The sequence below is a fragment of the Panthera tigris genome, chromosome A3 (genome assembly GCF_018350195.1).
Source record: "Panthera tigris isolate Pti1 chromosome A3, P.tigris_Pti1_mat1.1, whole genome shotgun sequence".
NCBI lineage: Eukaryota > Metazoa > Chordata > Mammalia > Carnivora > Felidae > Panthera > Panthera tigris.
This window is the reverse complement of record NC_056662.1, coordinates 50,426,279-50,443,106: the sequence shown is the minus strand read 5'-3', so window position 1 is coordinate 50,443,106 and position 16,828 is coordinate 50,426,279. Positions and strand designations below refer to the sequence as shown.

The 16,828-nt window shown below is 45.0% G+C and overlaps 1 protein-coding gene across 2 annotated transcripts; it reads left to right on the top strand.

Moving 5' to 3' along the window:
- The first annotated feature begins 7,025 nt into the window (after positions 1-7,025).
- On the top strand, positions 7,026-16,370 carry LOC122237279 (ral guanine nucleotide dissociation stimulator-like). Of its 2 annotated transcripts, none has more exons than XM_042981030.1 (13): positions 7,026-7,253; positions 7,732-7,839; positions 9,298-9,485; positions 10,822-11,015; positions 11,164-11,540; positions 12,330-12,545; positions 12,927-13,030; positions 13,533-13,602; positions 14,223-14,291; positions 14,730-14,804; positions 15,387-15,419; positions 15,774-15,895; positions 16,100-16,370. In XM_042981030.1, the coding sequence occupies exons 1-13, from the start codon at positions 7,068-7,070 to the stop codon at positions 16,134-16,136; spliced, it is 1,779 nt and encodes a 592-aa protein (XP_042836964.1). In that variant the 5' UTR covers positions 7,026-7,067; the 3' UTR covers positions 16,137-16,370. The 2 variants fall into 2 exon arrangements, with proteins under 2 accessions (XP_042836964.1, XP_042836965.1); XM_042981031.1 differs by having other exon boundaries at positions 7,175-7,263.
- Positions 16,371-16,828: the final 458 nt, after the last annotated feature.

The window sequence follows — 16,828 nt, the reverse complement described above, 5'->3', positions numbered from 1 at the left end:
TAGTCAAATGTTATAATTAACTAAACATTGATGGAACTAAAAATGTATCTGGATATGTTTTAATAGGAATTATAAAAGTCAGAGAGGTTGACTTGGTAGAAATAACAACACCTAAACAAAACTAAAAATAGGAGAATCTGTAGACCTGTAGTCAGTACATGATCATATGTATTAAAAAATCAATCCAGTGGTGCCTGGATGGCTCAGTTGAGCATACAACTTTAGCTCAGGTCATGATCTCATGGTTCATGCGTTAGAGCCCTGCATTGGGCTTGTTGCTGTCAGTGAGAAAACCACTTTAGAACCTCTGTACCCCCCGTCCAACTCTCTCTGCCCTTATCCCACTCATGTTCTCTCACTCAAAAATAAATTTAAAAAAATCAATCCATTTGCGTAACCTATATTAACAGGGCGGTAAAAGATTCAATCAATTAAAAATAATGAGTAAACTAAGATTGTTTTGATTTTAGTGTGATATTCACTCTATACATTGTCATAAAAATATGGTATAGTGAGCATACAGGTTTCAGGTTCAACAAGTCTGTATAATTATATACTTGGTGATCACCACGATAAGTGTAGTCACCATCTGTCACCAAACAACGTTACAACTATCTTATTGACTATCTTGCCTGTGCTATACTTTTCATGTCTGTGATTTAATTATTTTGTAACTGGAAATCTGGACCTCTTGATCCCTTTATCAACTTCACCCATCCTCCCACCAACCTCCCCTCTGTTGTTTTTTGTATTTAAAAATCTGTTTTTTGTGGGTTTCTTTCTGCTTTGCTTGTTTTGTTTATTTTTTAATATAATTTATTGTCAAATTGGTTTCCATACAACACCCAGTGCTCATCCCAAGAAGTGCTCTCTTCAATGCAATCACCCACTTTCCCCTACCCCCCACCCACCATCAACCCTCAGTTTGTTCTCGGTATGTAAGAGTTTCTTATGGTTTTCCTCCCTCCCTCTCTGTAACGTTTTCCCCTTTCCCCTCCCCCATGGTGTTCTGATAAGTTTCTCAATACCCACATATGAGTGAAATTATATGGTATCCGTCTTTGACTGACTTATTTCACTTAGTATAATACCCTCCAGTTCCATCTATGTTGCTGCAAGTGGCCAGATTTCATTCTTTTTCATTGTCAAGTAGTATTCCACTGTATACAAAAACTACATCTTCTTTATCCATTCATCAGTTGATGGGCATTTAGGCTCTTCCCATAATTTAGTTATTGTTGAAAGTTCTGTTATAAACATTGAGGCACATGTGTCCCTATGCACCAGCACTCCTGTATCCCTTGGGTAAATTCCTAGCAGTGCTATTGCTGGGTCATAGGGTAAGTCTATTTTTAATTTTTTGAGGAACCTCCACGCTGTTTTCCAGGGCAGCTGCACCAGTTGGCATTCCAATCAACAGTGCAAGAGGGTTCCCGTTTCTCTACATCCTCACCAGCATCTATAGCCTCCTGATTTGGTCATTTTAGCCACTCTGACCAGCATGAGGTGGTATCTCAGTGTGGTTTTTATTTGTATTTCCCTGATGAGGAGTGATGTCGAGCATCATTTCATGTGTCTATTGGGCATTGGGATGCTTTCTTTGGAAAAATGTCTATCCATGTCTTCTGTTCATTTCTTCACTGGATTATTTGTTTTTCAGGTGTGGAGTTTGGTGAGTTGTTTATAGATTTTGGACACTAGCCCTTTATCCGATATGTCATTTGCAAATATCTTCTCCCACTCCATCAGTTGCCCTTTAGTTTTGTTGATTGTTTCCTTTGTAATGCAGAAGCTTTTTATCTTCATGAAGTCCCAATAGTTCATTTTTGCTTTTAGTTCCTTTGCTTCTGGAGATGTGCCTAGTAAGAAATTGCTGCGGCTGAGGTCAGAGAGGTTTTTTCCTGCTTTCTCCTCTAGGGTTTTGATGGTTTCCTGTCTCACATTCAGGTCCTTTATCTATTTTGAGTTTATTTTTGTGAATGGTGTCAGAAAGTGGTCTAGTTTCATCCTTCTGCATGTTGCTGTCCAGTTCTCCCAGCACCATTTGTTAAAGAGACTGTCTTTTTTCAATTGGATATTCTTTCTTGCTTTGTCAAAGATTAGTTGGCCATACTTTTGTGGGTCCAGTTCTGGAGTCTCCATTCTATTCCATTGGTCTATGTGTCTGTTTTTGTGCCAATACCATGCTGTCTTGATGATGACAGCTTTGTAGTAAAGGCTAAAGTCTGGGATTGTGATGCCTCCCATTTTGGTTTTCTTCTTCAATATTACTTTGGCTATTTGGAGTCTTTGGTGGTTCCATACAAATTTTGGGATTGTTTGTTCTAGCTTCGAGAAGAATGCTGGTGCAATTTTGATTGGGATTGCATTGAATGTGTAGATCGCTTTGGGTAGTATTGACATTTTAACAATATTTATTCTTCCAGTTCATGAGCACGGGATGTTTTTCTGTTTGTGTCTTCTTCACTTTCCTTCATAAGCTTTCTATGGTTTTCAGCATACATCTGAAAACATCTTTTACATCTTTGGTTAGGTTTATTCCTAGGTATTTTATGCTTCCTGGTGCAGTTGTGAATGGGATCAGTTTCTTTATTTGTCTTTCTGTTGCTTCATTATTAGTGTATAAGAATGCAACTGATTTCTGTACATTAATTTTGTATCCTGCGACTTTGCTGAATTCATATATCAATTTTGCAGAGTTTTGGTGGAGCCTATCAGGTTTTCCATGTAAAATATCATGTCATCTGCAAAAAGTGAAAGTTTGACTTCATCTTTGCCAATTTTGATGCCTTTGATTTCCTTTTGTTGTCTGAATGTTGATGCTAGGACTTCCAACACTATGTTAAACAACAGTGGTGAGAGTGAATATCCCTGGCGTGTTCCTGGTCTCAGGGGGAATACTCTATTTCCCCATTGAAGATGATATTAGCCGTGGGCTTTTTATAAATGGCTTTTATGATGTCGAAGTATGTTCCTCCTATCCCGACTTTCTTGAGGGTTTTAATCAAGAAAGGATGCTGTATTTTGTCAAATGCTTTTTCTTCATCTATTGACAGGATCATATGGTTCTTATCTTTTCTTGTATTAATGTGATGTATCACATTGATTGATTTGCGAATATTGAACCAGCCCTGCATCCCAGGAATGAATCCCACTTGATCATGTTGAATAATTCTTTTTATGTGATATTGAATTCGATTTGCTAGTATCTTATTGAGAATAAAGAAGGAGGTGTGGAAAAAGAAACAAAGATAAAGTTACCCAGACAGAGAAACTAAAGGGCTTGATTATTCCAGAGAGAGAAAGGAAAGAAGTAGGTGTAGAACATATATCAAGAGAATGGATTAAATATGTCTGCTTAAACAAACCGACAGAGTAACCAGACTAGAGGAGGGAAGAGATTTGAAGGAGAAAAGGAAGGAAGAATATAAATAGCAAGAATTGTCTGAGAATTAATCCAGGCAATGCAGCAGTGCTGGTCTGGAGAAGGGGGCTGTCTGGTTCCTCAGTGTCTATCCCACTCCAGTAGATACAGTTACCTGGCACAGAGGAGTGTGGTTTGGTGTAGATGGGTCCCACTTCCACTGTGGACTCTGTGAACTGATCTCTGAGGCCCCATGTTGCTGGTGGTGGGAAGAAAAATGACGACCACCCCGCAGTCTCTTCTCCACAGACTTGGTGTCCCAAATCACTCTGTTCAAGCTGTTCTCACTGTGCTATGGGTGCAGAGGACGCAGTCTGCCTCACTCCACCAACTCCCGTGCCCCAGTGCTTGGCTAGGATTCAAACCCCCCTCTCTGTGCACCCTGATACTGGGGAAGTGTCTCTCCATGCCACCCAATATGTGGTCCCAGCTGGTTTTGTCTTATCCTGCAGCCCTTCAGGAAGGGGACCGCTTTCTCCTACTGCAGACAGCGTCCTGACCTAGCCACTAAGCCTGGGGTTGGCTCCCCTCCTCCCCAGGTGTGTGAACAGGGCAGCCAGCTCCAGTCTGGAGAAAGTCCCACAGTTAGAGATGGGATCCCTCTCTGTCCCAATCGGAGGTTTATCTCTTGTCCACATACAGCCTTAAGCTTCCCCAGACTCTCTTTCTCTTCCCCTTGTCTCTCCACAGAAGGGGATCCCTTCCCTCTGTGCCAGCGTGGCCCATTGTATCTCTCCCAGTCCACAATCACCCACCTATGGCCCCTCAGGTTGTCCCGGTGTCTCCCTGGTAGCAGCTTAGTCTCTTTTCCTCCCAGACTCAAAGTCATTTGGCTTCAAATTTCAAAAACTTTTCTGTGTCTTGACTGTTGAAAATAATGCCTTCTGAACATGGAGATGCAGAGATTTCTTGGACATATTGTTTTGTTTGCTATGGATGTGTTCCCAGAAGTGGAATTGCTAGATTATGTTCTATTTTTAATTTCTTGAGAAATCTCCATACTATTTTCCATAGTGAGTGTACCAACTTTCTATCCCCCCAATAGTGGACAAAGGTTCCCTTTTCCCCACATCTTCACTAGCATTTATCCCTTGTCTTTTTTATGATAGCTATTCAAATTGATGTGATGTGATATATCAATGTGACCTTGGTTTGCATCTTTCTGATGGTTAGCTACATCAGGCACCTTTTTATGCACCTGTTTGTCTTTGTTTATATTCTCTGGGAAAATGCCAGAGCACTGTACACTGCATCTGGGGTCCATGGACAAGACCAGTCTGCACTGAACCTTCAGGGTCCTAATTGGATATGCAATGGTGGGTGCAGAATCACTCTTCTGGCTGAGGTGAGGGTGATGTATTAGTAAAGAGGACACCATGGGAGTGGACAGAAAAAAGAGTAGGAGGAGGCATCTGAAATCCTTTGCTTTGGAAGCTGAAGGTCCTGTTCTTTTGCCCACGTGACTCTGGAAAGCCACTGCCTTGAGGATACCCAAATAAAGGTATCCCTTTTTTCCGTGGTATGCCTGCTTGGGGCTATAATGCTAGAGCTGGAGAACAGAATTCAAGAAGTCTTCTTCCATGATACCTAGGGTGTTCTGCTGGAGGAAACTGGAGCATGAAAAGTCATGTACAGGCCATTGTGGTTGTCCTCCTGCCCAGAAACAACTTGAAACTGTTAGCAGTATTTCTCTCTTCAGTGTAGGTGGTTAAAAGGGGAGATGGGCTCCAAGACCTTGTCATTTATTTATTAACTATGCACTAAGCTTTTAACCTGATGCCAGGTACCTTGTTGGGCCCATGTGTGGAGCTGAAAATACCAAGAGCTACCTGCCTTCCAGGAACTCAAGTCTAGAGATAGGCAATAGCACAAAAGCAAAGGCATGTGAAAGAAAAAAGCAAATGATGTGTGCTATGAATGAAGGCTGGAGAGTCATTGGGTAGGAAGGTATGAAAGGCCTCACTGGGGATGACATTGCTGAGAACAGAATGACAAAAGGGAGCTAGACTTGAACAAGTCATCGTGCAGTGTGTCAGGAAGAAGCTACCACTGCTTCAGACACTCACTAACAGAAGCCAGTTTGTCCAGAGGAGGTGAAAAAGGCAGCCAGTGTGGCTGGAGGGAAACTAGGAGGAGAGCAAAGGGGAGGGAGGAGGGGCAGGGAGAAGTGCTGAGGCCTGGTAGAAAGTTATCTGTTGCTCTTCTGTTACTGCATTGTCCCAATACCTTGCACTGTAAAACACATATATTTAATACCTCACAATTTTTTGTGGATGAGGAAACCAGGCACATATTAACTTGGTTCCCCAGCCTCAGGGTATGTCAGAAGCTGCAGCTGTGGCCTCAACTGAGGCTAGATTGGAAGAATATTTTCTCCCAAGTTGACTCATATGATTCAGGATGCCATTTGGACTCAGAGCCTGGGTTCCTATGTGTCTTTCAGCCTGGACACTGCCTCAGTTCTCTGCCATGTGAGCCTCTATATAATGGCAGCTCAAAACACTACTTGATTTTTGGTTAAAGAAAGGTAAAGAAAAAAGGGATAAAGAAAAAGGGAAAGGGAAAGAGGAGAGAAATGGTACATGAGAGGAAGTAACTAGGAAGTGAAAGACTATTTGAAATTGAAACTTAGACATGACTTTCCATCACATTGGCTGTATCCTATTGGTCAGAAACCAGTCGCTAGCCACTTAGGAGTTACAAAACAATATACCACAAGTCAGCATGGGGAGCCATTGTGAAGGCTGCCCCCTCATAGATTGAAATGAGACAACTGAGTCTCATTCTAAATACAACAGGAAACAACTGGTTTTACTACCATTCTACCCCATCATGGGACCCGTATTAAAATAAGGCCAAGAGGAAGAGTGACTGTTCCATTACTACACTGATGTCTCTTTTGAATAGTACTCCATGCCACATCCCGCCCCTTTTTTTAATTCTTCCATACTTGATTTTGGGCCTCAGATACACTGGACAACAGCCCACACATATTAAATTTTTTTTTAAGTTTATTTATTTTTGAGACAGAGAGAGACAGAGCATGAACGGGGGAGGGTCAGAGAGAGAGGGAGACACAGAATCGGAAGCAGGCTCCAGGCTCTGAGCCATCAGCCCGGAGCCCGACGCGGGGCTCGAACCCACAGACCGCGAGATTGTGACCTGAGCCGAAGTCGGACGCTTAACCGACTGAGCCACCCAGGTGCCCCAGCCCACACATATTATAAATATTATCCATATATTATCCATTTACACCCGATGAGGCTCCTAGGAAGTATATTCTAGCCTGATCCCAACATGCACATTAGGAAACTATGGAATACTTGAGAGACACATTGAGTTAGGACATATAACTGGTAAAACAAAGAAAAAAAGCTGAATTCAGTTCTGTATCCTCAAAATTAGAACCCTACTTGCATTTCCAGGGAGTTGTGGCTATGGCATTTTTGACTCATTGTTTACAGTTAAGGAGATGACATTGGAGGAGAAAGATAAGCAGTCAACTATCAATAAGGGGTTCTAGATAGGTCTCATTTAAAGAAGGGCCCCAGGTACTGGAATCTTGAAAAAGTGACTTCACTTCCTTGGTGATAGGCTTCAACAGAACTTAGAACTCTGGTAACCAGGTGCCCACATTCTAGAGATGGCCTGCTTTCCAGCTCACTTGCCCAGAGTCACTCTAGAGAACAAAATGTTCTGTTGCTGTATCCCCATTTTCAGGATATGTGGGCTTAAGAAAGCCCAGAGTGAGAAACCTTTATGTCACTGTAGACATCAGCTCAGCCCTCATCTCCGAAGCTGTTGGTCATTTGGCAGGAGGCGCTCACAGGTAACACAAGGTAGCTCAGGGCAGCCCACTGGAGAGCATGCCACAACTCTGATCCTGCCCAGAGCAGGCCTACACCTCTTGCCCCTCGTGTGTGTGTGTGTGTGTGTGTGTGTGTGTGTGTGTGTGAGAGAGAGAGAGAGAGAGAGAGATCAGGGGAGGGGACAGAGGACGAGGGCTATGCCCTTCATGAGCAGAAGCAAGATGTCAGGTGTTGAAAGCCTAGCACATCTCTCATGTTCATACCCCAGGTCTTGGCAGGCAGGAGACGATAATTGCTGGGGACCAAGTTCAACTACCTATATGTTAATTACGAGCCCTAGAGTTTCTTCTGGTTTCCTCCTTGCTGGATGTCTTTACAGCTTCCCCTCTTAGCCTGTACTGTAGAGAACACAATTTCTAATGGGGATGTCCCCTTGTGGCAATGTCCAGGGAGGACCCTAAGGTCTCTTGGCCCGACTACGGGGCACTGTACTTGCAGAGCTTCACCCAAGATATCTTTGAGGAGCTGGTCCATGGCTTCAACTACGGCAGCGCCCTAGATAAGTGTCAGGTGCAGAAGGATACCAAGAATCAGCGCTGCTCTGAGGTAAGAATGGGAAGAGGGTTTTTCACACCCAGGGCCTGCACATAAATATGGGGCCAAACCTGAGGCCCTCACATTGTATTTCCACATGAGCGTCCCACAGGCCCAACCACAAAATAATCTGAATATCCAAACCTCTGCCACCAGCTATGTGGTAAGGTAGGAGGACACTCTTTACATATGTTGGAATGGTAGAGAATGCATGTATTGTGTATGTATTTTATTTTTTATATTTTGATAGAGAACATATTTAATGTTTTTAATTAATCATTTTTATTTATTTATTTATTTTTTACTTTTCATGAGGCCATGAGTATCTTTGCATTTTACTGCTGTTTTATTATTTTACCTACTTGCCCCAGATATCCTGGGTAGCACTCAGCTCCACTGTCCTTGCAGAACTTCTCCAAGCCCTTACATATCATCACACAAAACAGGGTGATTTAACACAAAATTAAGGGTGGGATGAAGCCATTCTATATGTTTCTGTAATGTCTTGTCTCTCAGAACACATTAAATTATTGTAGGCCCACCAAGTCATGAGCTGTGTTCTTATATGTCTTCATAATATTCCATAAAGGAGGTTGTGTGCCACTGTTTCAGCCTTTCAAGTCTGTTGGAACTTGACAGGATTCAATTCTGTTTTCATGTCAACAGTGATGCAGGGAAAATCTTAAGTGTCCTAAAAGAATGTTTTAGGTTGCTAGATCTGCCATAACATGGAAGCACTAATTGGGTGGAAGGACTTTGATGCCTCCTGGCTGAGATACCTGCCTCTGTCTTTTAAGAGTTTCACCCAGGAAATCTTTGATGAGCTGCTCTAAGGATTAAATTCCATCTCCCTTGACAAGCAGCAGGTGCATCAGTCCAGCAACAACATCAAGTGCTGGTATAGGGTGAGAACAGGTCCAGATTCATGTCCTTTCTCGGGACCCAGAGATGATCAGGGTAAGCCTGGAACCCAGACTACAATTGACTGGCTCCCTGGGGCCTGCTGAAGAAGGTGGTTTCCCCCAGAAACTTTCTCCCTATCAGGAACAGACCAAGCCTCATTAGCTTAGAGGAAATGCAGCCCATGCTTTTGACAATTCTCAGGACTAACCTATATGATCTTGAGCAGCATTCGAAATTCTAACCCTCTGTTTTCTCATATCTACAGTAGGGATGTTTACTGATGACTCACTGGCATAATGCTCTTAATATAGGCTATTAAAAGAAGTGCTATTGTTGCTCAGCTAAGAGAATGCTTGGAAGTTACCAATGGTTTATCATTTCCCCCATAAAACCAATTGCAATTTTAAGCCTAGAACCTTATTCTGTGTGGGCACCCGAGTCCCTTCTCTTTCACAAGTTCCCAAAGGGATGGGGGTCTTTGGTCTGAGAACCAGACCCTGATCTTCCTGGTAGTTCATGGTATTGAAGCTGACTACATGCCCCTCCTTGTCTACCCGGTGTTAAAAGGAATCAACCCTGTCCCTGGATGAGGCCTGTACAATGCTGAAGCTCAAGGAAGGCACAATGGAAAATTTTTTACAGTCCCTGCTACAATCACCTTTCCAGGATAGAAACATCTCAAACATCACAACCATTTTCTGCATATACCAGGTGTTCCCCATGGCCCAATTAGTCCTGGGACAGCAGTTCAAAAGGTGAGTGCTTGCCTCATACACAGCACAGGGGGGAGCCTCCCATTTACTACTTGTGTATCTTGGGAATGTCACTGCACCTCTATGAGCTTCACTTTCCTCTTCTGGGAGTGCGGTGGTAAGAGGATGAACCTCACAGTGTCAACTGTAGTAAACTATGGGAGAAAACATGGCATGGGCTTATCTGGTGCCTGACTCTGTAGAAAGGGCTGCTGGACATGCTGAGTATCTTTAGGTTTAATAGTTCTCTCTCTCTCCAGTGAAGAAGCTCTCAACCTCAACCCTCGCAGGCCTGTGGCACTTCTGAATTTAGAAAAGGACATGGAAAGCAGAAGTTGTCCTGTTTGCAAAGGACTTCTGAGATTCTATCTAGCTGGGCTTGGTATTTTTCCTTTATATGGCCAGACTAGGGCTTGCTGGGGGACAGGCAGAGGCACCCATGGCCCACACAGTTATCTGAAAAGTACTGGTTGGGTTAATTCAATCAACAGTATATGTTAATCACCTAGTAATGCAGGCACTTTTCTAGTCACTAAGATAATTCAGTGAATAAAGTAGACACAATGCCTTGGTGTCAATTCTAGTCAGAGAGTAGGCAATCACTCTACACTCATGTCCTTGGTTCATTATATGTGACATTTTCATGGCGTCCTCTGGGTATGAAAGGATTGTCCCTTATTTGACCATTATGACAGACTACAAGACCAAGTAAACATACTCATGTTCAGGTCTTCAGGTTCAGTAGGAGGGCCTCCTGCATCCACAGAGCAGCATAAGAGACTTTAGGGGTTGTGGCTGGAGGAGGACTTTCAGAACCATGGAACTCACAGATCTCTTGATTTCCATAGGAGGGCTTATGTTTGGGGGCTTCCTGTGAAGAAGCAAATGAGTCAAAGAGAGCTGTGGATGGGGCCCCAAAACTGGGAAGCAAAGCACAGTCTGGGTTCAGTTGGTGCCTAAGAGACCCATCCCTTCTACTGTTCTATCTGGCTCTGCCTGCTTCTCTCCATATCTACCTCTGCTTACCACAGCAACTAGGGCCAAGAACAGAAGGTGTAGTGAGAAGACTGCTCATAAATCGGCCTCAAACGTAAGCCCTATTACTGGTCTTTACTGAGGATGGCATTGACTATGCCCAAGGCCGTGGTGAGAAGAGTATCAGTGAAAAAACCAGACTCACACAGGTTTTCTGGATGACTAGGCCTTCCACTGCAAAGGCGGGGTTGGAAGTGGGCTGGGCCATCCTCTGGGATCCATAGAGAAATAATGATGCTGTGGGAGTACAGTGTGGAATAAAAGGCCAGGCCTCTGATGCTTCTCCACACATGACTCTACCCAGCACCCTCTCTCCCATCTTGAGTACATGGCCTGACCAGAAATTTCAGGATACCTGGCAGTCTCTGAATTTTACCAGTTTCAAAGTAAAGACAGCCTATGTGGATATGAAGCTGCATGACTGGAACCTGAAGAACCACACCGCCCTTATCCTGGTGCATCAGGAAACTCTGGAGCCCACTGAGGCAGAGTCAGATGGTAAAGGGGATTAAAATCTGGGAAGACTAACTGGGGTGGGGTTCATGGGCTGAATATTGTTTTGAAAGCAATGGTACCTGTCCTGTTTTTGGGAAGGCACCTGGAAAGTCAGTTATGTGGATGAACCTTTCTCTTTATCCTGGTCCAGTGCCAGCCCCAGGGCTCCTTCCAGTTGCAGAGCCAGAAAAGGGGTCTACTATGGAACTAGAGACAGCGCCAGTTATGTTTCAACCATCACCTCAAGCGTCAGAGCCAGCATCACCTCCATCAGCTGTTCCAGAACTGGAACAAGTGCTAACATCTTCTTCAGCATATGTGCCAGGTCCACAGCTACAATCAGCTCAATCATCAGCTTTACTTAGAATTTTAACTCCAGCTCTAAAAATAGAGACAGAGCCAACTCCAGCGCCAGAGCCTTCCTGCCACGGGCATGTGACCCCAAAGAACCAGCTGAATGAGGAGAAGCCCAGCCTCATGGACTTCCCTCCCAAGCTGGTGGCAGAGCAGCTAACGTACATAGATGCGGTAAGAAGCTGGGCTCTCAGGGCAGGACAGGGCAGGGCACTTTCTACATTTTTGCCGTCAGCTAACCCAGACCTGCCTTTCCCTGATGTGGACTACTATAGTCCGGGTCCAAATTTCAGCTCGACCACTTATCAACCATGTTACCCTGCCAAGGTCCTTAAATCAAGCTTTCACTGTCCAGCTGCAAACTGTAGAGATAGGCACTGATAAGAATTGATGCAGAGTTACTGTGTAGATTAAATGAGATAGAACAGCTAGAAAAATGGGTAGGCCCTGGTCCTTCAGGTGGAGGAAGACAGCTCACTGGGTGCAGTCAAGTCCATGGGTCACCCACCCATCTTCCTTGGAGTCTTAACACCCTGTGCACTTATTAGGCATCTGACATGTACATAACTACAAGGGGAAACAGAGAAACCTATGGTTGTAACTGTCATGGGGGAATGTGCATCGAAAGGAGAGTAGGACCAAAGGGAAAAACAGGTGGAGTGGAAAATGCCCCCTTGTGAGGAGTCACATTGAACTGTCATCTAGAGGCTGGGGTTAGCAAGGATGACCAGGGTACAAATTCTCTCCTTCCTTCCCTGCCAGTATTCACTCCTAGGTCTTCCTGTACTTGACTCCCTCAGTGAAAATAGAATGGAATGAAATCCAGGGATTCCAATCAGGCTCAGGCCACATTCTCAGCTTCAGGAACTAAAGCTCTGACCTGGTAACCTCCTACCTAGGACACTAATCCTGAATGTGAAATGGCTGGCTGAACACTCCTACCCTCCCCACCCCATTCTCTAGGAGCTGTTCAAGAAGGTGCTGCCTCATCAGTGCCTGGGCTCCATCTGGTCCAAGCGGAATAAGCCTGGTAATGAGCACCTGGCACCCACAGTCTGTGCTACCGTCACCCAATTTAACAGTGTGGTCAACTGTGTCATCACCACCTGCCTTGGAAACCCAAGAATGATAGCCCAGGACAGGGCCATGGTGGTGGAGCACTGGATAAAGGTGGCCAAGGTATTTTATGGGAGGCCAAGATGAGTCACTCTTCTGAGCCTTGGAAACTGATATTTCCTTTATCAATTCTCAGGGTTGGAGTCCCTAGTCTAAGCCCTAGGGTCTGCACAGTCCCTAGGCTCTTCCCTCCAGGGACATGCTGACCTTTACTTGCATGTCCCAATGGTGGAACGCTCAGTTCCTACCTGGCTCCTTCCTTGGAATGAGCTAAAATCTTCCCTCTCCCCAGCAGTGTTACTCTTTGGGTCTTATATGTGCCCTTCTGCAGGCACCTGGATATCTGTCATCTTGGAGGGAAAATTTAAACTGAGGGAGACTGATACTTTAGAGCAAATAGGACTCCTGCTACCCACATGACCACTCATTCTCTTCCCTCCCCAGGCCTGTCAAATCATGCGGAACTACTCTTCACTGCATGCCATCCTCTCTGCTCTGCAGAGTGCCTCAATTTACTCTCTGAAGAAGACATGGGAGAAAGTTTCCAGGTGAGTATGCCTCTCTCCATAGAAGGATCAGGGTGGATGAGGGATTTCCCATATGCACATCTTTTCCCCCTCAGTAACTGGGACCCTCCTGGGAGGCAGCAAACCCTGGCAATAGAACCTGGGCTGGTGTACAGGTCTATAACCCACCCTGGAGAATAGTCCACCCTGACTCCAGCTACAGAAATATTTTTTCTTAAATATCACGCACTGAGTTGACCCAAATTAAATATTATCAAGCGCTTACTTTACAGCAACAAAACTCTCTGCCCAATTGAAACCACACCTGACTGAAACAGAGTTGCTCAATTAATATGGAAATGGTGGCACTGGATGACTCACATGAGAGCTCCCTCCATGTCCTACAAACACCTTAGTTCTCAGAGGAATCCAGAGAAAACCCTAATACTGGCAGTTTGACTTTTTGGAGTACTCAAATAAGAGGGACTTACATTCAAGCCACATGATTCCTATAATTTTTTCTGCCATTTTTTCCTCTATTCAGGAAGAGCTTTCAAAAATTTAAAAAGCTGTGCACTGAAGATAACCCACAGAGAAGGGAACTGTTCCTGAAGGTATCATGGGAGGAGGAGGTTTGGGAAGAGAGAGGGTGGGGCCTGAGGGAACAGGGTCCTGAGTGGATGAAGAAAGACTGCTGTGTAGGGGAATGATCTGAAGCATTCCTTGGGGAGGTGAAGCCTTTGGTATGAATATGGTTACAGTTTGGGGTGAAGATTCCATTGGGGGTGGAGCAAGAAGGTGCTGTTCAACCAGATGCTATAGACACCCTGTCTCTCCATATTAACAGCTAGTCCAGATGGGGACCTGTATACAGCTTGAGAGCCCAGAGGACAGCCCTCTGCTCAGTAGTGGGGTTGGGATGGGTGGAGGGAAACAATAATGATAGTAATAGGACACTGAGTCCTCAGAAGACCATGTGATGTAGGTGGTGTTCTCACTTTTCTCAATGAGAAAACAAGCTCAGGAAGGCCAGGCTGCAAGTTCAAGGTCACACATGGAGTGAATGTTGGAGCTGAGATTGTGCTAGAATCACTCACAGCATGTTTAAGGATAATGTAGCATTGGTACCAGCTGACTTGGGTCAGATGTCCAGGGTCTCAAGTCAAAGATGGTGGGGGGGGGGGAGTGGACTGAGGATATTATGGTCTCAATGAACTTGTCCTTGCCCCTGCAGGAGCGGCCATCTAAATGGGCCACCCTGATGATGAGCCGCCAGAGAGCCCAGAAAAGGCTGCAGAAGAAGGTGAGTGTTCCTGGGGAATAGAGCCTCCAGAGTGAGAGGAGAAGGGCTCCTCTCTGACAGCTGGAGGCCTCCAGATCAAGACAGGTGGACCTTTCTACTCCAGCTCCTCCTCTTGTTGCCACAGCTTCCAAAACTCTTATTTTAAAGTGACTGGGAGGAGGGTCTATCCAGCTGGATGCAGAATGGATTTGTGGGTGGAGAGGGGCCTAGGACTACATACAATTTGATTTTCTAAAAGCAGGCCCTGGTGGTGATTAGGAGAAGTCTGATGTCCTTGGAGGGTGAGGGTAAGGGGGAATTGAGAGGCGGCTGCTAGGGATCCTAGGCTGCTCCATGTGAGAACCTGGGGTGGACCAGGAGGCTGAAGCATTTTCAAGGGAGGGTCCCTGTGTGCACCTGAGAGCAGGGACTCATCCCACCCCTACTCTAATGACACAGGGTGTTGTCCCCTTCCTTGGCACTTTCCTCACTGACATGGTGATGCTGGACACTGCAATGGAGGACTATCTGAAGGTGAGTGAACCTCTAGATTGTGTAGGAGGGCCCAGAATCCTGAGGTTTGGGAGTGGAGAACCCCTGTAATGAGTCCTGAGACCTCAGTACTTGGCAAACCTCCCCTCATGAGAGCTTCACAGCTACCCCTGTGAGCTAGAGTTTCTCATCTCAGTGATGAGTGAAGGGAGTTTGCACTTATGACACTGGTCCTGGTGCCCAAGACTGTCTGAATGCAAAGCTGCATGAAGTTTGTCTGAGTTGACCTCAGCCTCTCCCTCTCAGGCTGCTTATGGGGGGAGAGCAAAGTCAGGCACCTCCACATCGGCAAGCACTTACATAGCCTAACAGCCCCCTCCCCCCAGAGGTTTCAGCCTCCCCTTCTGTCATCAGAGAGGGTTGTGCTATAAGGTGCTTGACTGTCCACCCCATGTCCTCCTTTCTCTGGACCCCAGAGCCTGGCTTATATCCCAGTCCTGTTATCTGTGTATGGACAGTCTTCTAGTGTGTCCTGGCACGAGAACAACATGAGAAAGGATGTGTATAAGGAACAAGCAATAACAAGGGGCTCTTTCTGATGGACTTTGGCTATTTGCTTTCTAGGGCGATGAGATCAACCATAAGAAAAAAACTAAGGTGAGCATTTGTGGCACTTCCTATTAGGGAAGTGTAGGGGAGTGGATACCAGAGATGCCCCTGGGAAGAATATTTCTTGGCTTCATCCCCTCCATCACACATTTACTGGAATAGTTTGATAATGAAAAAGTGTAAGACCCATCCATCTGGTAAGTGAAGTCAGGGGAGTGGCATCAGGGATAACTTCCTGCAGGAGGAGGGGCTATTTATACTCACCTCTGCGAACAGGTTGAGACTGGATGAATTTATCAGGGAAGGAAGGCTGCCACATGTGCAAAGACCTAGGACTGGTCCCCTATCCCACTGCTCAACCCACCCAGGCTCTGTGTGCATCCTGTTCTTCTCTTGGCCTAGGAATACGAAGTAATGAAAGAGATCATGCTCCTCCAGGTGGCTGCAGATAACTACACTCTAGAACCGAAGGAGCAGTTTAGAGCCTGGTTCCAGGCTGTGGAGCGACTCAGTGAGGATGAGAGGTGAGGCCCATCAGGAGCTGAGCAAAGGCGTGGACTCTTTCTGGTGGCCACTCTAGGGATCCTGCATCCATGGCTCCCTGGGCAGCCTCAAGCCTTGTTTCCTGGTGATCACTGGAACACCAGATTCCAGCTACTGGGAAAACACTGGGAGAGACACCTGAATTGTAGCTCCTGGTCGACTCACAGGTGTCATTCTCTCTTTAGCTACATCCTGTCCTGCCAGCTGGAGCCCCAATCCTAACTGACCAGTGGAACTCAAGAACAAGAAGAATTGGCCACAATCAAGCTCAGGACTGAGTGAATGTCCAGTGATAGTGCAACCTTTCCTCAGCAGCTTGGACACTTGCTGTGATGAATCCCATCTCCTTGACACTTTTTCCTCCCATCTATTTACCTACTTGGAGTGGCAATATTTATCTTAAATAGTAAAAGCTAGATTTGAATATTATTATATTAAAGCCTTCTTTCTTTTATAGCCCAGGAGTTTGGTTTGGTTCTATTACTTCCTACAGCAACTTAAATGGTGTACAGACTCTCATATTCTTTCTTGAACTAAGAAATCTTACAGAGTCATCAGCTATTGTATGTGGGAGGAAGGAGAAGAGCCAGCCCTCCTCCCAAATTCCTCTTAGAGAACAGGTTAATTTCAGTATAATGAATTTGGGTAAAAAAGAAGAGACAGCCCCTCAGAATTACTGAGATTTAGAGGTTGAAGTTACTTTCACAGGAATGGCAGCAACCATTGAAATTAGATGTCCTTAAGTGTAACAATTTCCAGGACTACTACCTGCCCCAGGACAGTGGCTGCTTTCTACACTTTAAAGGAAAAGGTTTGTTTCCTGCTTCTTTTATTGAGGTGTTGTTTTTTCTTTTGGAGTTTTTTTTTTTTTTTTTACCAAATATTTGAAACTTTAAGTTTTCTAGTTCAAACTC

Excerpts from the sequence above, each read along its gene's own strand:
- LOC122237279 (XM_042981030.1), top strand. The coding sequence starts at position 7,068 with ATGGCCTGCTTTCCAGCTCACTTGCCCAGAGTCACTCTAGAGAACAAA. Across the intron at positions 9,486-10,821 it reads CTGGGACAGCAGTTCAAAAG|CACCCTCTCTCCCATCTTGA; the intron begins GTGAGTGCTTGC and ends GACTCTACCCAG. Across the intron at positions 14,292-14,729 it reads AGAAAAGGCTGCAGAAGAAG|GGTGTTGTCCCCTTCCTTGG; the intron begins GTGAGTGTTCCT and ends CTAATGACACAG.